The sequence below is a fragment of the Lolium rigidum genome, chromosome 4, assembly GCF_022539505.1.
Source record: "Lolium rigidum isolate FL_2022 chromosome 4, APGP_CSIRO_Lrig_0.1, whole genome shotgun sequence".
In the NCBI taxonomy this organism is placed as follows: domain Eukaryota; kingdom Viridiplantae; phylum Streptophyta; class Magnoliopsida; order Poales; family Poaceae; genus Lolium; species Lolium rigidum.
In genome coordinates, this window is record NC_061511.1 from 53,116,012 (window position 1) to 53,137,942 (window position 21,931).

Consider the following 21,931-nt stretch of genomic DNA (forward strand, 5'->3'; position numbering starts at 1 on the left):
TTTTTTCCCTCTCGAAAGATCTTCGGGACTGTTCCATTATCATAAGTGATTGCTTCTTCGTGGATTGGAGCTGTTGGCGAAGTTCTTCCAAGTCTTGTGCTGAGTTTTTATTCGACGAATCTCCAGCAAATTCGGCAGCGACAGGCGTTTTCTTCGAACAGGATGAAGTAGGAAAAACTTCGGAAGGACGAGGAGTTGCAGTATAATTGTCAAAAATCAACTGACAAATAAAGTTTCGACATCAATCATCATGCAAAGATAGATTTCCATTAATTCTCAAAGTATATACATGGCTATTACAAAAGAAGGATCCCTAGTAAACTACTGAAGCAGTTGCCGCCAAAAGCTACTAAGGCGACAGCGCCAAAAGAGAGTAAAAACTAAAATAAAAAGCAAAGTGGTCTACTTGACCTCCGGCTTCGAAGAACTGGGAGCAGGAGCTGCCTTGTAGCCAAGGGTGTCAAGGATTTTCTTCGAATTGGGCTTCGCCGCTTTAATTAGCGACTGCCACTTCTTCGTCTCGATCTCCTCTGTGTTGCCAACCCTTGTCCATCGATGTTTTGTTGGCTATTAGCAACCAAGGCAATTGTACCTTCGACACCAACTTTCAACCCTTCCTGGCGAAGTTGGAGTCCAAGGTCCTCTTGGGAAGTGAAGCACTTGGCGAGATCAATAAAAATTGCGGGTTCCTCCTTCTTCTTGAAAAAATATGGGAAAAGCCGCGACAGGCCAAGCTTAGCTTCAGCAAGGCCGTCACGAGCTTCAGTACAGTGGATTTGAAGGAGAGAAAGCGCATCAAGGAGCTGCTCACCGTCAGGATTTTCTAGCTCATACTCTTGATTTGTTCTCCCTGCTTAAAGCATAAAAAAGAGTTAATCAAAGGAAAAAGGGAACAAAGACGACGCAAGAAAGCAGCAAGGGTGTGAGCACTTACTAACAAAACGTCGACTCTGCGACTCCAGTCGACTAAGGATTTCTTCCTCGCGAGCAGAATGTTGAGCTACGTTTTCGCTCAGAGCATTTTTTGCGTCGTCGAGTCTTTTCTGAAGATCTTCGACGGCAGCAGCATCTGCTTCAGCTTTCATGCGAGCTGTTTCGCTTTGCTCTAACTCAGCAGCAAGAGCGTCAGCGCGTTTGTTGGCTTCCGCAAGTTTTTCTGCCATCATAAGACAGATAAGTAAAGTACTGCAGCACAGAATAGTGACAGAATATACTCGACAAGGAAAGACAGAAAAGAAAAAAAGAGGGTACCTTCAAGTTTGGCGGCATACTCGCGGTACCCGATAAATTGAGTACCGAAACGGATAAGCTCTTTCATGAAAGGCTGAAGAAATCACCATGCAAAAAGGATCAATATAGGAAGAAGAAAAGATCGACATCAAGAAGAAAAAAGAGAGGGAAATTCAAAGCAGTGAAATCAATACAGGAAAAAAGAAAATAACTTACCTCTTCCATCAAAGGAGTCGAGGAACAACCAACTAACGAGGTTGGTTCCTTGGCTGATTCTACCCTAGCTCTCTTCGGCGAAGGAGCTTGGGGGCTTACAGCTGGCGTTGGATGCTCTACGTTTTGTTGAGGAGGCGAAGTTTCGTCGCCATCGGGATGAGCCTCCGAGACAACTAAAGTACGAGACGTACTCGTTCGAGCAGTCGCGTCAATAGGTGCATCCTCCTCTTCATCGCCACTACAACAAATAAAGCGACAGGATAAGAACGCAACTTGAGAAGGTATCGAGAAGAGACAAATATAGTGCATCAAAAACTTACGAGCTGATAAGAGCAGCTTCGTAAAGATCCAAAGCTTTCTTCCCAGCATCAGGCGCAGGTTCTTCGGCACGGGAAGCACCGGCTTTGGAGGTCCCAGAGTCAACAGTCTCATCGCTTTTCCTTTTGCCCTTTGGAGAAGCAGCGGGGAGAGACGAGCGTGTAGACGAGGTAGCCTCAGTTTCATTCTCCTTTTCAAGAGAAGCCGCGGATTTTTGGGAACCCGCGACTTCACTTTCAGGGCGAGAAGTACCCTGGTTTTCGTCGGTGACAACGGCCCGTTCTTCGACTTCCCCACCCTCGGGAAGGGGAGGAAGAGAAGATAGAACAAGGTGGCCCTGTTAAAAATAAGGAGTATTGACAAGCAGTTATGTCAAAAAATGTCATCAAAAAAGAAGTCGACAGATGCAAAAAATTCGACAAGACAATTTCATAGTCAGGAAGAAAATTACCTCGGGGAGGGGATTGGTGCTACAAAATGGCTTAACTTTGCAAGAAGATGGAGTGGTGTCTTTCTTGTTAAGCTTGGAGATTCTTCGAATCAGCTTCTCCAAGTCCTTCACAGGAAGATCTGTGGAGAGCCTCTCAACATCTTCATCACCAGCATACGTCCAAAGGGGATTTTTTTCGAGCTTGCAGAGGCTGCACTCTAATCCTAAGGAAGTAGGCTGTGATTTGGATACCCGATAGCTCCTTGCCACGGGTATTCTGAAGCTCACGGATGCGAGTCATCAGCGCCTCTGTCGCCAATTTCTCTTCTTCGGTAGCTTCAGCGTCCCAGGAGCGGCGGCGAAGAATCTTGGTTTTTCCGTCGAAAGGGGCAATGTTGCACTCTACTGAATCAGAGCTTTCTTCGTGTACATACATCCACTTCTTGCGCCACCCTTGGACGGAATCGGGAAATTTGACGTCGAAATAATCGACGTCAGAGCGAACACAGATAACGACGCCGCCGATATTATAGGCGACGCCGTGGGAGCCATTACGGCGGAGGCAGAAGATACGCTTCCACAAAGCCCAATTAGGTTGGACTCCGAGGAAGCATTCGCACAATGTGATAAAAATCAACACGTGCAAGATAGAATTGGGCGTCAGCTGATGAAGCTGTAGCCCATAGACAAAGAGAAGACCTCGAAGAAACTCATGGATAGGAGGGGAAAGACCGCAGATGAGATGGTCAACAAAACTGACCCGGTACTCCATTGGGGGAGATGGATAGCTCTCCTCGTGGGGGAAGCGCAGCGCGTTCTCATTCTTGGTGAACCCTAGCTTCTTCAGCAAGTTCATATCTTGGCTGGAGATCTTGGATCTCTCCCACTCAAAATCTTCAGTAGCCATCGGGGATTCTGGAGTGCTATGCCTAGTGAGCCGCGCGCGTGGTGGCATCAACTAGACTGGAGAAGAACAGCACGAGCGTGGGTGAGCGCACAAAGCAATGGGAGCAATGGAGGATTTTTTGCAGAGGAACAGAGGTGCGGCGCGAGTGGAAGTGTTGATTGAGGAAGACGATGATCTTATATGCAGGTGCGGTGAAACGACGCACCGTTGGATGAAGAAATTGCGGAGTAGATGGTGTACACGTGGACAAGGGGTAAAAGGTAATTTCATTAAGACGAGAAAATACAGGACCTACAGTACATGCGCCAGTAAAAGCGGGAGACGTGTGTCCCCCACTTGCACGACGTGTCCACCGGATAGGGAATCTGGACCCACGAGGCAGAGAGAGAAGCAGTTTTCGCATGTTCCCAATACAGTAATCGTGGCTATCATCAGCAATGATGTCACCTTGGCAAGAGAAAAACTCGATTGTGAAGCCTAGTGAGAATGTCGACAACATAAGATTATTTCGAGAGCCTTTGATCAAATACAAGTTTTTGCCCAAATGCTCGGGGGCTACTTTGGAGAAAGAAAGAAAACTTCGAGTATGACAAAATAGAAATGGCGAGAGTCTATGACCAAATGCAAGCATTTGATCATAGCCTCGGGGGCTACTCCCATCAGGGGCGCTGGTCGCGCACCCGATAGATATGAAAAGCTCGAGAAGGATTAACAATATAGCGGCAGAAGATAGTAATCTGTGGAGCCTACAACCAAGCAGAAGTCTTTGGCTGTAGCCTCGGGGGCTACTCCCATCGGGAACGCTGTTCGCGTGCCCGATGAAATTATGCAAAAATATAAAGAAAGAAAAAGAAGTGAGTATATTTCGAGTTATACAGATAATTCTACATATACTCCCATCGGGAAGGCAAAATAAGTCATCAAATATGACTCAATAAAATGTGCTATTCCAACAGCCGAAAAGCACTCGACAATATATTCTCAGAGCGCTAAAAGTCGCGAATAATCTCTGAATGCCGCAAAACTTTGCGAAGGTAAGATCCCAGATCTGTTCTGAGCGGCGTGGCACCGTCTCTGACGACGGTTTGCTACTTTTTTCCGTATCAACAGATGCGAAGAAAAATCCTAACGGACGCGTTAGGTACCCGATAAAATATGGTCGGGACTCGACAGAATGGTAAGACCTTAAGCGGCACTCGTCGAAGTTTACACCAGTATCCCAAGATCATGTCCAGGGACGTGATCTTGAAGTAGGTTTTTGCGGATTGCCACTAGAGCAGTTAACTAGTACCTGATCCGTCAGATGAACTAGCCCCAACTACCATTATCCCTGTACAATATAGTATTCGCATATCTAAAAGTTATGTAATAAATTCGACAAGATTATTGAATGATTAAAGTTGGATATTTTTCCTGATTCTTCGATTCAAGAAAAATCTCGGGGGCTACTGACATAGGCATCCCCAATGGGCCTGCCGAAGATAGTACCCGGGGTTTACTGAAGGCCCAGGACTCGAAGAATAAGAAGATTCGGAAGCCCATTTAGTGTTAAGGAAAGATAGATTGTATTAGGAAATATAGAGACTTGTAATCTTACGGGACGGGTGCGAAACCATCCCGGACTCTGTAACTTGTATACTACGAAACCCTCGGCTCCACCTCCTATATAAGGGGGAGTCGAGGGACAAAGAAAGGATCAAATCTATTGTCAACAGAACCCTAGTTTTTACAATCAGCGAGTACTTTTTGGCTGAAACCTTCGAGATCTACTTGCCCTCTACTTCTAGCAAAACCCTAGTCTACAATCTGTAGGCATTGACAAGTTAATCCCTTGTCAGTGATCGTAAGATCGATTCCACCTTTGCACAGAAGAGCTCCACTCCAGGTTCCATGCACGTCTTGAAAATGAGCTTCCATCTTTTCAGTGAAAGCATGATCCTTCTCCACACCCGCCGAATATCCATCCAGGGATGACCATTAAAGATCATATCATTACGCATTTTCCAATGACACCACAAGGAAGCAGCACAAATAGCATTGAGAGTTGCATAATTTTTGTTAGCTACGCAAAATTTAGCAATAGAAATATAGTTATCTCCCAGCACAATGTTAAAATGCTGAGAGATGGTTTGCCAAATTTGTTTAGCTACAATGCACTCAAAGAAGAGATGTTGGATAGAATCCTCCTCAGTGCAAAAAATGCACCCTACAGCTTTGTTAAGGTGTCTTTTTTCCAGATTGTCTCTAGTCATAAGCTTTTTATGAGACAAGAGCCAAATGAAAATGTGAACCCTTGGTGGAATATGTAATTGCCAAACAGTAGGAATGTAAATGGGTTGAACTCCACCAAAATTAATAATAGAATAAAGAGAGGAGGTGGAATACACCCCTTTATTATGATATTGCCAGATTAGAAAATCAGAATTGGCACAATAAGAGATGCTCAAAGCTATATCCTCTAATTCATACCATAGATTCATAAGAATAGAATTAAAATTCCTCCTAAAGTACAACCTCAGCTAGGAACCATCCCAAACCTGCTGGACAGTTCTATTATGCTCATTGCATAGGATGTAAATGTCAAAGAACTGCACAACAAAGGAGAGGTGCCAAACATTGGCGGAGCTTGAACAAAATCTCAGCGGGGGTGAAGGTATAAAATGACAAGGATCTCCTATGTGTTTTGAGTGTCACATAATACAAGCACAACAAGTTATCATTTTCAGGAACTTCGATAATCAGATTAAGTAGTCAGCATGCGGAATAATCTACCAATCAAATTGTCGTCAAAACGCCTATATGATAGAATCCCATCCAGATCTACTTTACATGACTAAACACTAGAGTAGGAACGCAGAAACTTGCAAGACGAGAGAGAGATAGTACCATGCCCGATGCAGGTATCCCATGGCGAGGGCTCTTTGGCAAGAGATGGAGAAGGAATTGAGGTTACCAGATGTGTCAAAGCTGGAAATTTCGGGAGAAGATTGGGTCCTCCACTTGCTTGATGGAAGACCAGAATTGGAGCGTACAAGGATACTGATGAGATTGTGGCGATGCTGGCATGTCAGGAATGAGCTGGTCCATGATAAACCTGCTCCGTCGATTGAGAGCTCAAGGCGATTCCTTTCTAGATATGTTGATTCACTGATGGCCATCAAGTACAACCCCCATGCAGACATCAAGGGCAAGCAACCTATTGTCATGGACTACAAGGAGAAGAAAAAGGAACAGAGGGAACAGAGGCAAATGTAGCAAGACCAAAGGAGGGCTCTTACCTGGAAGAAGCCGCCCTCAGGGACATTCAAACTCAATGTTGATGGGTCCTTTAGTGAGCAAGGAGGAAACGGAGGCGTAGGGATGATACTGCGTGATGAATCTAGGGCAATCCTGTTGTCCTCCAGCCGATACATTCCACGATGCACTTCTACTCTTGAAGTTGAACTAGCTGCATACAGAGAAGGCATCGCCATGGCAAGGGAATGGTCTGATCAACCTTGTATTGTGGAGATGGATAGCGCACAAGCTGTGAGCATGGTGAAAGCGTCAGAGATGGATAGATCGTGTCTGCTGTATGAGGTGATCAAAATTAAGCGTTTGTTGATGCTAGAGCCTAGTTATCACCTTAGCTTAATTGATAGACACCAAAACTGTGCTAGTCACAAGTTAGCAAATAGGGGGCGTTTATCTTCTGAAACTGTAACCTGGATCGGTAGTGGTCCGGTGGATGTTGTTGCTTGCTGCTTATAGGAGGCTGCTCCTGTAGTTTAATTCAATATCTCTTTCGCAAAAAGAGAGAGAGATAGTTGCTTGGAGCGTTTAGATTTGCATGACAACATGGTAGTGAACTTCGCTTTCGATCCCGCGCCACCGGTCGGACGCCCAGCCACCCACACATACGACCAGTTCCTGGAGACGAGAACAGCCTGCTCGGCTACTCGCCTCGATGCTCGCAGGTACAAAAGACGAAGGAAAAGGTTAAGAGCATCTCCAGTCGCGTCCCTCAAAAAACGTCCGGCGCGATGATTTGAGCGTGTTTGGAGACAACGTCGGACAAAAAGAGACGAAAATGTATAAAAAAGAGACCCTTCCGAGCCATGTCCCTCAAAAAACGTTCGGATGCATGCATTTGTAATAGAGGGGACCAACCCATGTGAGAAAAGTAGGTGAGAGAAAGTGGAGAAAAGAGAATGCCATGTGGGGACTAGACATGTGGACGCCGTTTTTCTGTCTGGCGTCTCCGGAGTCTCTACCGAGGATGCCAGACAAAAAATGCAGCGCTGTTTAGCATTGGAGAACGCGACTGGAAAGGTTTTTCTCCATTTTCTATCCGTGATCCCCAAACGTTTGGGGGACGCGACTGAAGATGCTCTTAAATAGGCCTTGGAGGCTGCACACTCCTAACAGTCCATGTTCGCCCAGTGCTGAACCTGGTGTCCTCCCAGAACCTGATTTTAGCACCATCTCTAATCTGCCATCTATATCCAAATTTGATGCTCTGTACAACTCACATTACCCCCTTCAAAAATGTGAGACCCCCACAGTTCTGCTGCAAAAAATGTTAGGGTTATGTGTGTTATACTTAGCATCAACCATGCTCTTCCAAGCTATTGTACCCATCCGGATCAGTGTTTGGATAAAACAGCAAAATTTGGCCCCCCAAAACATGCTTTTGTTTCTCACGTCTACCTTCGACTAAAAATTAGCAAGACGAGACCATGTTCGGCCATGAGTAGTTTTCAATGAAGGGAATATATTAATATCGATAGGTACCAATTACATTCAGCCTCTGCAACAACACAAAATCCTAATGGTTGTACAGATGCACACGAACGCGAATGGAAAGATTTTTCTCCATTTTCTATCCGCGATCCCCCAAACGTTTGGGGGACGCGACTGGACATGCTCTTAAATGGGCCTTGGAGGCTGCACACTCCTAACAGCCCAGGTTCGCCCTGTGCTGAACCTGGTGTCCTCCCAGAACCTGATTTTAGCACCACCTCCAATCTGCCATCTATATCCAAATTTGATGCTCTGTACAACTCACATTACCCCATTCTACAACTTTGAGACCCCCACAGTTCTGCTGCAAAAAATGTTAGGGTTATGTGTGTTATACTTAGCATCAACCATGCTCCTAGCAACAACAGTACAACCACCACCAAGACAACACGTGAAATCCAGCTCTCCACAAGTGACGCCTTCAAGAAGGGAACAATGATAAGCGCAGTCGTCGCCCGATCAAAAGATCTTAGCTTTTCACCCTGGAGATAGTCCCCGCTCTCAAAATAATGCCTTTAACAAGACCATTGCCAGGCACAACCAATTAAGGCTAGACCTTGGATTTTCACCATGAAAGGTAAGACTCTGAAATTCACCCGTGCTGCTGCCCCTACTTGCATATTGCTGTTACGAGACCCAGAATACCAAGGAAATCTCCCAACAACACCGTGACTTGATCCTCCGCTGCTAGTCCTCCAATCTGGCCTTCAAGAACTTCTTCGTCTCTGATACACCATTGACTAGAATGTCATCTGTTGGCAACACAAAACAGAGCTTCGCGTTGCTCCCTCCACAACCAAATAGTCGGAATAAAAGCATGGGTGCACAATACCTCCCAAACCAGCAAACTCTAGAAACGAGCACTGCTACATTTGCCACCGGAGCTCCGGAACTCAACATCGAGCCAAATCCAGACGGGCATGCATAAGGTAGATCTTCGTCTTGGCGTGAGAGAGATCCTAGGACGACCACCTTTATTCATGCCGCGCGAGTAGCCCCCACGCCACCCGCCGGAAACCTGTGGCCATCGCACCAAATCCTACCAGCAGCCCGGTAGGGGGAATGAGATGTCAACGCAGGGTCGATCCTCATCGGAACCAGCCCAACACGCAGCGAAGATCGAGCACGGGGGCCGGCCTGGGAGACACCCAGATCGAGATCTAGGGTATCCACAACCACCATATCCATCGGCCCTGCACCTTCACTGCAGCCATGGCATCGCCGGGAGAAGACCTCCGCCACCACCCCGACCAGGGGCGCCGCCCTGGGTGCTGCAAGAAGAAGATCCGGCCAAACCGCCCTAGCAGCCATGGCCAGCATCCCCGGCGACCTCCACCCCAACCTCCTTCGGCGGCTGGGTCCGCCGCCACCGCGGCAAGGGCCGGCGGCAGCGGCGGCGAGAGAGGCAGGCGGTATGAAAGTCTTGGCGGCGGCACGATTGGATCGGCCCCGGTGTCGCCCTAGTGAGCGACACACACGGGGGAACGAGCGTTTGCCCAGCGTAGCAGAGGAGCTTTCCGTTTTCTATTCGCGTGAGTAGGTGACTGCATGTACGTGCATGTCTCTCGCTGCGCGCGTGCGAGTGCTTGTGTATACGAGGGCCACATGATCACGTGCAAGAATATATTTTTACTTCTACATTGTGTACCTAGTTGTGCATCGGGCCACTACTTTTCTGAGATATTTCTAAGGCTAATACTTTCTTTTAGAACATCTAAGAGCAAAACGGCCCCAATTCATGCTGGATCGAGCGTTTAAGGGATGTTGTTGCTTGGTGTCACGTTTGGGGTGTGTCGCTGCCCAGTCGTGCCCCCATTTAGACGCCCCAAAACAGTAAAGATGCACGAAAATAAAAAATTTTATTTAAATTTAATTATATTTTACAAGTTTGAATGAAAACGGCTAGATCATCTAAATTCTAGCCTACTAGCCGCCCGGGGAGCGTTCGACGACCCCGCCCCGTCGTCGCCTCCCCTCGCCGCTGCTCGTGCACCGTGCTCCGCCTGTCCCTACGGAGCGTGACGAGAAGACGCTGTCCCGCCTCGTCGTCGCCTCCCCTCTGTAGCTGAGCCTGCTGGAGGGAGAGCTCGACGCCATGGCAAGAGAACCGGGCCTTGGTCCGAAAGAACATTTTTCTTCTTGCCTACACATCGTCTCTTTCTATTTTTTTTAGAACACAGTACAACGCAGACACTCACAAGCACGCATGTACACCTATCTCTATGAACGTACACACGCACACCCTACCCCTATGAGCACCTCCGAAGGATTGAGCCGACATATCTTGAGGTTGACGAAGTCACCACATGTGCCTTGCTGTTGACGGGCAGGTCACGTACCACTGAAAGAATAATGTCAGTTAAATCCTGAAATAAATCCAAATAAATGCAAACACCCATGCAAAATCTAAACCTTGAATCTAGATGGGCTGATTTCACCACAAGAAACTTATCTGATTTGTTCTTTCTACATATTTGGTAATCATTAGGTACCTATCTGATTTCACCACAAGGAACCTCTCAAAGGAACCGATCATTCTGTTTGATCGCATGCGCCAGCAAAATGGAGTTGGATTCGCAAGATGTGTGGTCATGTTAGTTTGTCCTTCACTGGTAGTTTGAGCATACAGTCGACTGTCTGCCTTGCAGCTTGACACTCATCCAGCCGACCCTCCCGGGTTTCGTTGTTAACAGGACCTTTGCTGCGCCGTTCTTTGTTATTGCCGTTTTAATTTTTCAGCCTAATGTTTGTTATCGTTTAATTTTTCATATAAATAGCGCATCTTAGCTGAACTATAAAAAGGTATTATGTCTTAAAATTCTCATTCATGTTTGAAGGTACGCAACACAACGATAAGGTGATCGGCGAGACAAATAGGGCTGGCATCTCGTTTTTCCACACCCAACTGTTAAGCATTTCCGTAGTGTCAGGCTAGATACAAACAAACATACATGAAACATAACTCATGTGCTGATATGAACTACGATATGGCTAAGCAGCTAGAACAATGTGCTTTATCTTTTGCGAGCAGGAACATTTGGCTTTTTGTTGTGTGGAATGATATCCCGAAAATCTTCTCTCCGGAATATTTCTGCCGTCGAAATGCCCGCTCTCTCCGATCAGGCGGCGATAGCCTTGCCAACACGTCGCAAATGCCATTCCTCCTTTTTTTGATGTCACCTAGTGCAGTCCTGCCTCTACGCTTTACCACCAACAGCACTTGCTAGTAAGAACCTCGAGAAAATACAATGGATGACATGTAATTTGTATGCCCAATTAGACAAATTTTACACATGTTTACTGTTAGATGTATGTATTTTTATATTGTAGTTTCCTCATACGTTAGGGGGCTTCCTGCATATTTGCACCTATACCTATACTATATATTGTGGCCTTTGGCCCCCTGGTAATACAAGCTGTCTATTACCCTAATATGGTATCAGAGCAAAATCCGATCCGTCCGTGAGAGCCTTTTCTTCGGCTGCCGCCCGGCCCTCCGTCCTCCGGCCGCCGCTCCCTCTCCCTCCCCGGCTGCTGCTGTTCAAGCCGCCGCCGCCCGTCCGACTGCCACCTCCCGGCCACCGCCCGCCCGCCGCCCGCCGCCCGCCCGCCCATCTCCGCGCGCACGCCGCCGCCTCCCGGTCGCTGCCCGTCCGGCCGCTGCCTCGTCCTGGCCGCCGCTTCCCGTTCGCCGCCCCGTCCCGGCTGCCGCCCGCCCCGGCTGCCGCCCGCCCCGGCTGCCGCCTCCCGGCTGCCACTTGCCCGTCCGCCTCCGTCCCCCTCCGCACGCGCTCGCCTGTCTCCGCGCTCGCGTGATCTGATTCCGTTCTCAGTTTCGTCCCGTCCAGAAAAAAAAAGAAAGAAAGAAAAAGAGATCTATGTCTTCCTCGTCGGGCTATCTTGCGATTCCTCGCTGCCCGGTGATTTTTGATGGCGCGAATTACCCTGATTTCGCTGCCTTTATGCGCGTTCACATGCGCGGTCTTCGTTTTTGGGTTGTGCTTTCTGGCGAGGTCCCCTGTCCGCCGCGCCCCACTGCTCCTACGGCACTTATTCCACCGACGCATGTTGCCCTTGCCCCCGATGCTACTCAGGAGCTCAAGGATGCAGCCAAGAGTGCTGAGTATGATCGGAAGGTCTAGGAGTATTCTACCGCTGTTGCGACGTACCGACTGGATATGACTGACTACACTCAGTGGATAGATGAGGATGCTCGTGTTGTTGTTGTTCTCACTTCCAGTGTTCTGCCTGAGTTCATGGGTCTTCCCACTGTTGCTGCTCAGTGGGCTTTTCTTCGCCAGCGCTATCTGCCGTCTGGGGATGCTCTTTATATGTCTGTGGTTCGCCAGGAGCATGCTCTTCAGCATGGTGATTCCACTATTGATGAGTTCTATACTCAGAGTGCTGCTCTCTGGCGTCAGCTTGATTCTCTTTCTATAGTTGTATGTGCTACCTGTCCCTGCTCTATGACTGTGCGCGCGGATCTGGAGTTTCAGCGCGTATTTGAGTTCTTGTTGCGGCTCCGCAAGGAGTTTGAGCCTCGTCGTGCCCAGCTGCTTGCTCGTGGTCGTGTTCCGCTCTCTGAGGTACTGTCTGAGCTTCGTGCTGAGGAGACTCGTCTTCGTGGTGCTGGTCTTCTTGAGGTTCCCTCTGTACTTGCTGCTCGTGGTCCTCCTGTGCCGTCAGTTCGTGGTCCTCCTGTGCCGCCGGCTTCGGTGCGGTCTCCAGTACCGCCGATACTCTCTACTCCTCCGGTCCAGGGCCAGAGTCAGCCTCAGCAGCCTCGTGGTATGACAACACCTCCTCGTCCTCCCTGCTCCTACCGTGGCAAGCCTGGCCACGATGTCTCTAGCTACTGGAGGAGGGATCCCAGCTTACGTCAGCAGTACCATGCTCGTAAGCAGGCTGGTTCTTCAGGATCTTCTGCAGTTGCACTCTCTGAACATGACATTATCCGTGGTCTTCGTGGTCTGCTCACTGCTACAGGCTCTTCCTCGTCGGGTACTGCTGGTTCTGTGCCTAGCTCTTCTGGCACCGCGCGACCACCATCTTCTACACAGTCAGGTACGTCATCCCCGTGGTATCTGGATTCTGGAGCTTCTTTTCATATGACTTTTGCGTCTTCTATTCTTTCTGCTCTTCGCTCTCGTATTTTTCATGTCCGTGTTATCACGGCTGATGGTACCTCTCTTCCTGTTTCCAGTCGAGGCACCCTCTCTACTTCCTCTTTCTCTGTTCCTGACGTTTCTCATGTTCCTAGTCTTAAGACGAATCTTTTTTCTGCTAGTCAGCTTACTGATTTTGGTTGTCGCGTCATTCTTGACGCTGATTCTTGTGCTATTCAGGACCGTCGTACACAGGCCCTGTTTGGAGCTGGCCCTCGCAGCCTTGAGTCTCCGAGGCTATGGGAGTTAGACTAGCTTCGCGTTCCATCCGCTGACACTTCATCAGCCAGTTCTCCTGCGGTTGCTGCTTCCGTCACTGGCTCTTTTCAGCAGTGGCATCATCGTCTGGGTCACCTTTGTGGCTCCCGTTTATCGTCATTAGCCCGTCGTGGTCTTCTGGGGTCTGTCTCAGGAGATGTGTCTTTAAACTATCAGGGTTGTAGGTTAGGCAAACAGATTCAGCTTCCCTATCCTACTAATCTGTCTGTATCTCAGCGACCTTTTGATTTAGTTCATTCATATGTTTGCGGTCCGGCTCCCTTTGCTTCAAAAGGGGGCCATCGATACTATATTTATTTCATTGATGATTTTTCATGGTACACCTGGTTGTTTTTTATGCGCTCTCGCCGTGAGGTGCTCTCTATTTATCAGCGCTTTGCGGCCATGGTTCGTACTCAGTATTCCATGCCTATTCGTGTGTTTCGTGCTGATTCTGTAGGTGAGTATATCTCCCAGCACCTGCGTGGTGTCCTTGCTGAGTAGGGCACCCTCGCTCAGTTCTCGTGTCCCGGCGCGCATGCTCAAAATGGTGTCGCTGAGCGTAAGCATCGTCATATTATTGAGACTACCCGTGCTATGACGATTGCTTCCTCTCTTCCGCCGCATTTCTGGGCTGAGGCTGTCGCTACGTTGACTTACTTCATTAACATTCAGCCTTCTGCTGCCCTTCAAGGTGACATTCCTCTCGAGCGTCTCTCTGGTAGTTCTACAGACTACTCGACTCATCGCTTATTTGGTTGCGTTTGCTATGTCCTCCTACCTCCTCGCGAACGCACCAAACTTACCGCTCAGTCTGTTGAGTGTGTTTTTTTCGGGTACAGTGATGAGCATAAGGGCTATCGTTGTTGGGACCCCGTTGGTCGTCGGATGCGCATCTCTCGTGATGTCACGTTTGATGAGACGCGTCCCTTCTATCCTCGCGCACCTTTGGTACTTACCCGGTGGATGATATATCTTTTCTTCTATTTTCTGATGCACCTCCCGATATCCCTTCTCCTCGACCTCTAAGTTCTGATGCGCCCCCTTCGACCTCGACGCCATCCTATCCTCCGTCTAGTTCCCCTAGTTCTCCTCGTTCTCCGGCTTCGGACCCTTCCTCTGTTGTTCCTTCTTCCTCTTCTTCTGATGAGCTTCCCTCTTCACGGCCTGTTCGTCAGCGTCGTGCTCCAGACCGTTACTCTCCTAGTCAGTATGGTCTCTCTGTTGCCTCCGAGCAGACTTCTTATCGGGATGTCGAGCGTCATCCTGAATGGCATCTTGCCATGGCTGAGGAGATTGTTGCGCTTGAGCGCACTGGCACCTGGGATCTTGTTTCTCCCCCTCCTGGTGTTCGTCCTATCACGTGTAAGTGGGTCTATAAAATTAAGACCCGCTCTGATGGATCTCTTGAGCGCTATAAAGCGCGTCTTGTGGCTCGTGGCTTTCAGCAGGAGCACGGCCGTAACTATGATGAGACTTTTGCCCCTGTGGCTCATATGACCACTGTGCGTACTCTTCTTGATGTCGCTTCTGTTCGACGCTGGTCTGTGTCCCAGCTTGATGTTCAAAACGTTTTTCTTAATGGCGAGTTGAGTGAGGAGGTTTACATGTAGCCTCCTCCTAGGTATTATGTTCCCGATGGGATGGTTTGTCGTCTTCGGCGTTCTCTTTATGGCCTAAAACAGGCCCCTCGTGCCTGGTTTGAGCGCTTTGCCTCTGTGGTGACTGCTGCTGGTTTCTCTCCTAGCTTTCATGATCCAGCGCTATATGTTCACACTTCCCCTCGTGGACGCACTCTTCTCCTTCTCTATGTTGATGATATGATCATTACTGGTGATGATCCTGAGTATATTGCTTTTGTCAAGGCTCGTCTTTGTGATCAGTTTCTTATGACTGATCTTGGTCCTCTTCACTACTTTCTTGGGATTGAGGTCTCCTCCACTTCTGATGGCTTTTCTATCTCTCAGGAAAAGTATATTCAGGATCTTCTTGCTCGTGCTGCTCTTGGGGATGAGCACACTGTTGAGACTCCTATGGAGCTTAATGTTAAGCTTCGTCCTACTGATGGTGATCCTCTTCCTGATCCGACACGTTATCACCATCTTGTTGGGAGTCTTGTTTATCTTGCTGTCGCTCTTCCTGATATCTCTTATCCTGTTCATATTCTGAGTCAGTTTGTCTCAGCTCCTACCACCGTTCACTACAGTCATCTCCTCCGTGTTCTTCGTTATCTTCGTGGCACGATCACTCGTCATCTTTTCTTTCCTCGTTCCAGCTCTCTCCAGCTCCAGTGCTACTCGGATGCTACGTGGGCGAGTGATCCTACGGATCGTTGTTCACTTTCTGCTTACTGTGTGTTTCGTGGTGGTTCGCTTGTTGCTTGGAAGATGAAGAAACAGGTAGCGGTTTCCCGTTCAAGTGTTGAGGCTGAGCTGCGGGCTATGGTTTGTTGATTGCTGGGGTGACCTGGTTATGGTGGTTTCCTGCAGATTTTGGGGTCTCTGTTACGACACCCACTCCACTTTTGTCTGACAGTACATGTGCTATCAATATTGCTCGTGATCCGGTCAAGCATGAGCTTACCAAGCATATTGGTGTTGATGCTTTTTATACACGTGCTCGGGTGCAGGCTTAGGTTGTTGCGTTTCATTATGTGCCTTCAGACTTGCAGTTGGCGGATTTCTTTACAAAGGCAGAGTTTGAGGGGGGGAGGGGGCGGGGGGAGGGGGGGTTAGATGTATATATTTGTATATTGTAGTTTTCCCATATGTTAAGGGCTTCCTGCATATTTGCACCTGTACCTGTACTATATATTGTGGCCTTTGGCCACCTGGTAATACAAGTTGTCTATTACCCTAACATTTACTTGTCACAAGCACAAGCGTAAAATTAATTCCTTTCAACAGTATAAACATGGAATATATTCAAAACCTTGCTCATGAACAATCATATCATATAGTGCTGATCTGATAGACATTTTAACATGCCTGAATATCCAACAATTCAACAGAAGCATTTCAAGACATAACATGCTCAAAACTATCAGCTCACCATAAGCAATCCTTATGTGTACAAAGTGTTTATGAGTCTGTCTTTAAGGCACACACAATGTTAAGTAAAGATGGACCCAAATATTACAATTAATCTCCTTATGTGATCATGTAAAGGACATGAAGCAATCAATAGTCTCGAGAGATTCCACCTTCAAGAATGAGAGACGCCAAGCTTCGTTTTGGCATTTCTTCCTCCTCACTGAGCAATCCCTACATATCTTAGAGGATGAGAAGTGATCTCTCTTATTCCTTGCTTAAATATTAAGACACCGTTACTTTAAAGGTTAGTACACGAATAGGAGAAAAAGATCCAACTTACAACCAAATTTATATACTTTGTTTATAACCATCCACTACTATATATATATGGCTGTTGTTTGGCCTTAAAATGGCTCAATACTGAAATAAAATTTGTAGCCATTAGACAGCTTGTTTTGATCTGCTGCTTATGCATGATAAAACCAGAAACCAAGTATTTCCGCAAGTTATCTTCTTCTGAAATGAAAGAAACCGCACCGAACTGCTAATATAAGCAATTCTTAATTGGTGTCCAACGCCAGAAAAAAATAAGGTTAATTCATCCAATGCATTGAGAAATAATTAGCTTTTTAACGACAAAATATCATATGTTTCATTGGTTGCACAACACTATTGACTAATTAAGTAGCTACATCTGGCCAATTTGTCAAGTAAAACTGACCTACAGGGGGCAGATTTATCAGATAAGTTACCTGTAAAAGAGGTAGTAGCATATCATTTCTAAGAAGTTTTGTACCATTGTCTAGCTTCATCATAATAACATGAAATATAGGCAAAGACAGTAAACATATAGGAGAGATCTTATATCTTGTGTGCAATTTCTTTTTACAAAGTTTTGGCTTTCGAGTTAGGAGGCAGAAAAGTAAATACCTTTTCAATTAGAATAAGTAAAAAACATCTAGCCTTCAAGGGCCACAAAATCATGTGATATTTCATATTACAACAGGCCTTTCAAGACTATTGCATTATCTTCTATAAATTATGATGTAAACTTCAGGTTCTAAAAACAGCCACTGAATCTCAAATCTTCCCTTCACCAAATTACTGAAGTGGTTAGTGTTAGTCTGATAATCTCAACTGCTTCAGATTAATATACATGGATATATGCTCTCAAAGTGCGGCATGTACCACTTAGTGTTAGGCATAAGATAGTAAAAAATAGTACTCACAGGTTGCATGTACCTTCAAAATAAAAAAAAATTCAGACGATGAGGATGACATGATTGTCAAGGGAATCAGATAGGCCATAAGCTGCATAACTATGCAATTCATCTGAATCTTGAACGATAGATCTTTCAACACGAAGTGCAGCTCGTTTCATTGTATGGAGATGGCGTGTTCTTTCTGCTGGCATAGCCTGCCAACATACCAACCAAGCTCCTTGGCAGTAGAGTGGTATGCTCCCTTCACGGAAAACTGCACTAGTTGAAGAAAATCTGCCTCAAACTCACAAAGAACACCCCAGGCCCCAGGCCCCAGCCATCCCCAAATCCACACATCTACGGCAACGCACACAGGGCGCCCACAAATCGGCTCCAAATCGTGGCCAGCAGCCGAATCAACGCCCAACATAGATCCACAATACACAAACAGGTGCACACCGAAATCTCCCAACGACCCGCTCCAGCTGAGCCACCACCACAGCAATATCGAAAAACAATACAGAACAAGGATCAGGGGCAACGAACCATAGCAGGGAATCAGCCACCCAGAGAACACAACCGGCCACAGCGGCGGCGCCCAAGATAGCGCTGATGCGGGAGGTCACCACCAGGCGAAGCGAACCCCCGCCTCCCTTTCCTAGCACTCCATTGCTGCTACCTCCCTGCTTGTGGACTTAACTACGAGATGTCAGTTTCAGTTTAAATACGATGCAAGTGTGAACCTTTTTTCAATCAGTTTGCCTGGCCCTACTGCTGTGCATTCTCATGATATCTCAGTGTGTGTAACACCGTTGTCGAAACTGAGGTTCAGAACAGTTCAACGACAGAAATTAGAGATTCACATCTTGAGACTTCGATTTGAACAGTCCCAAACTCCCATTTATGCATATTTACAGGGATCTTATTCCGATAAATCACCTAGATAATTACATCCATGTGCTGCTGTAAGCCAGTACCGCAGTGTGTGTGTGCATATCAACATTACAGCATAGGTGTCGCTTGCCTCATTCGCCCTTGATCTGCCCACCCCTCGGTCTGCTCTGACCGAACGCCACGAGCCAGAGCAGCACGACGGCGAGCACCACGTTCAGCACGACATATCGGTGCTTGCGCAGGTTCTTGGCCAGCCTCCACCCCGGGTGCGCGTCGTCTCGCCACGCTGCTGTGTGGCCGCCGCTCCAGTAGGCGCCGGCACGTCCCTCTTCTGGCAGCGTGTCCTCGGGGCACTCCTCGCTGTCATCATCGTCGCTGGGACGGGGCACCCTCACGTAGAGCATCCCCTTGTCGAGCTGAACCTTGATCGCCCCGGCGTCGCAGCCGGCCGGGAGGTCGAACCGCTTGAGGAAGTGAGACCACTGCCGGCCGCCGTTGACCGCGCGCTCGCCGCTGATCCTCAGGCTCCCTGACGGCTCCACCTGCACCTTCAGCTGGTTCTTGCTGAATCCTGGCATGCATGCGTGTCATCATAATCCCAGACGTGTTTCCGTGTTTGGAACGAAGCGAATTTAGAAACTATATATGGGAGAAGCAGTAGAATTAACGTGAGCGTCCATGCATACCTGAGACGTCGACGATGAGCGTGTCGAACTCATCACCATGAACCCAATCGCTGTGGGGGTCGATTTCTGCCAGGACACGACGAGAGCGATACGATGCAGCTGCATCCATCGATCTCTTGCTTTTGCCCTTCTTGTAATTATCGTTGCCTTATTACTGCGAGAGGAGTCGTGGTTGGACATCAGCTGGGATACATTCAGATATATAGAGGGAGCCCTGAATATTCAATCATGACGTGAGATGGAAGATATACCATATCTGGGATGGAGATGAAAGAAAGGAAACGATACCTCACCGCGCCGGCCAGCATGATTCATAGTAGGTCCTATAGTCTATACTTCCTGGGCTAGTCGTTTTGCCTTGCTTCTGTGCACATCTTTTTCTTGACCATGAAGCTTTATGATGCATCTCCTTCATTCTTCTTTTATTTATTTTCTTCAAGCTTGGCTTGATGCACGCGCCTCCTTCGACTTATATACTCCCAATGGAATACATGGAATACTCTGTTGGAACTACTGTAGTAGGTAAGTGCAACTTGTGCAAGGTACAAATAAGTTTAGGTGGAACCTTCACATAAAAAAATGGGTTTTTTATGTGAATTCTTTATACTGGCCTTAATTCCACAACTATGCTCCAATGTGAGTAAGAAGCGAAATTAGGTCTTTCGGATCAGACGATGGTAACGCCTAACGCCATGCTCCACCTCCGCGTGGTCAAGAGGTGGATGAGCATGGTTTCTACCGTGTCATCGTCAACGAGTCTTGACGGCATGGCACAACGTGGTACTGGCGGAGGATGTGTGTTGATACGTGCGTAGGGCTATGTGAATCTCTACCCTGATGATGGATCGAAGGTTCAACGGCGATGGCGGCTTTGTCTATGGATGAATCCATGAGGTTGGTCATTATCTAGTTGAGAATTCCTTCCTTCATAGATTATGGCATTATCCAAGTGTTATATTTAGTTAGTGCCCTTTCCGTGTACCCGTTTCATATTTTGAAAACAAATACAAATGCAAATATGGATGTTGTCAAGTACGAATGCGGAACGAATGCCAATCGAATACGAATGAGGAGATGTTTTTTTCAATTCTAAATGGATACAAATAAAAAAATAATAGGCTTATGTCCTACCGTGAGTCAACTATCAGATATAAATATACTGATGCGTAAAATAGTAGTTTCAACTTCAATCATAGAAAATTTCTTTTGACCACTTTATGAGTTTCTAAGGTTGGATAATTTACATGCCTGGCTAGAATTACTAAAATAGGCAAACATAATTTTATTCGGATACGGATATGTCCAGTTCCATATCCATATTTTCTTCAGTATTCATACCATATTTGTATTTATTTCTAAAAATTACAAATATTTACATGCCAGTCATTATTTGTTAAGAAATCTATATAAAAAGGGGAAGGTCGGAAGTTTCAACCTCCTTTCTGAAAAGAAAAAGAGATTTCCATAACCATAATGAGTTCACTCCACTCTATTTTATAGAAACATGTAAGAGGGCGGGAATCAAAGTACCCAATGGTCGAAGAATCTCACTGTCCACATAAAATTTTGACTTATTTTACTCTAAACTTTTATACCTATGTATGACTTATTTTATTATACCACAGTGTTAATAGCTTCCTCGTTACACTATTAGCATAGTTAATCAAATATGAAATCTTACAAATATTAATTTATCATTTTTTGTTACAATGTACACTAATTATTAGAGTTACTTGTGGTAAACAAATGTATTATAAAACAAAACAATGTTATTTCTACTCTACATTGAAAAAATATGTACCTTATTTTTTTGCATCTACATTATTGTTTCAATATCTTTAATAGTTTGTTAGATATATCTTTTTATGTATCCTAACAAATATCTCAACAGGAAGATTTCTAGTGTACCATTATGTAAGAAAATTTGTCGGTAGCTTTGAATTATAAATTAGACCATTTGTTTGATTGTCTACTGGTTTTTTCGTGCTCGGCTTTTCTTGCAAGTTACACTGTGTTCGATAATAATCTGAGAATGCATACACTAGGTATATTTAAAATTACTAATCACTAATTATCACCACAATATGATTAATTCTCCAAATTTCTCTTACACACCTCTTGCTAAGCTCATCAAGATGCCTTTGGTACACAAAGCTTTATTTTCATTTCACTTTTTCAAATAAATATGCATAGTATTAAAAAATTACGTTTGTTACGTAAACATCTTGGTGGTTGGGCGCGCCATTTAGCGCGCTTGTCAACTTTGATTGACGAGATAGAAGACATCTTTGAGGTGTGGTTACTATATACACAAGAGATTGGATTTAAGAGTCACTACAACGCACATATGGCTTCCATGTTGAGAGAGGAGGATCTGAAATGGTATCAACGGTCTAAGGTACAATTCGTCTTGGAAGGTGATTCGAATACACTACTGCAAGATGAGTCCTATATGTCGACCGCACTTACCGACCGCACCACCATCAAGTTGTTTTACTTCAAATCAAAAGAAAAGGGATACAACGAGCAGCCGCACGCACGCGCACAAGACATCAGCTAATTAAGCTGTGATCAAAAGGTCATGCATCTGTCGTCGTTGATGCCAGCCAGCATGGATCATCCATATCCATACCAAAACAAACAAAACGAAAATACCTTGATGGATCCCCGCTTGACGGACGGGAATCACACCAGCACATAAATCACTTATTAATCCCAGATCGAGGAAAAAAGATGAATCAACTATTAGCTCACCGCCGAAAAAACCCAATCAATCTCATCGAGAAACGTGAAAACAAAGACATGCATCGA

General features: G+C 46.4%; 1 protein-coding gene across 1 annotated transcript; it reads right to left on the reverse strand.

Annotated features, from left to right (window-relative positions):
• Positions 1-18,565: 18,565 nt before the first annotated feature.
• On the reverse strand, positions 18,566-19,245 carry LOC124647052 (18.0 kDa class I heat shock protein-like). The gene is made up of 2 exons (XM_047187047.1): positions 19,121-19,245; positions 18,566-19,005 (listed from the first exon to the last, which is right to left on the reverse strand). The coding sequence occupies exons 1-2, from the start codon at positions 19,227-19,229 to the stop codon at positions 18,566-18,568; spliced, it is 549 nt and encodes a 182-aa protein (XP_047043003.1). The 5' UTR covers positions 19,230-19,245.
• Between the last annotated feature and the right edge of the window lie 2,686 nt (positions 19,246-21,931).

Coding starts and splice junctions, on each gene's coding strand:
- LOC124647052 (XM_047187047.1), bottom strand. CDS start 19,229: ATGGATGCAGCTGCATCGTATCGCTCTCGTCGTGTCCTGGCAGAAATC. Junction 19,006..19,120: donor GCTCATCGTCGACGTCTCAG/GTATGCATGGAC, acceptor CATGCATGCCAG/GATTCAGCAAGAACCAGCTG.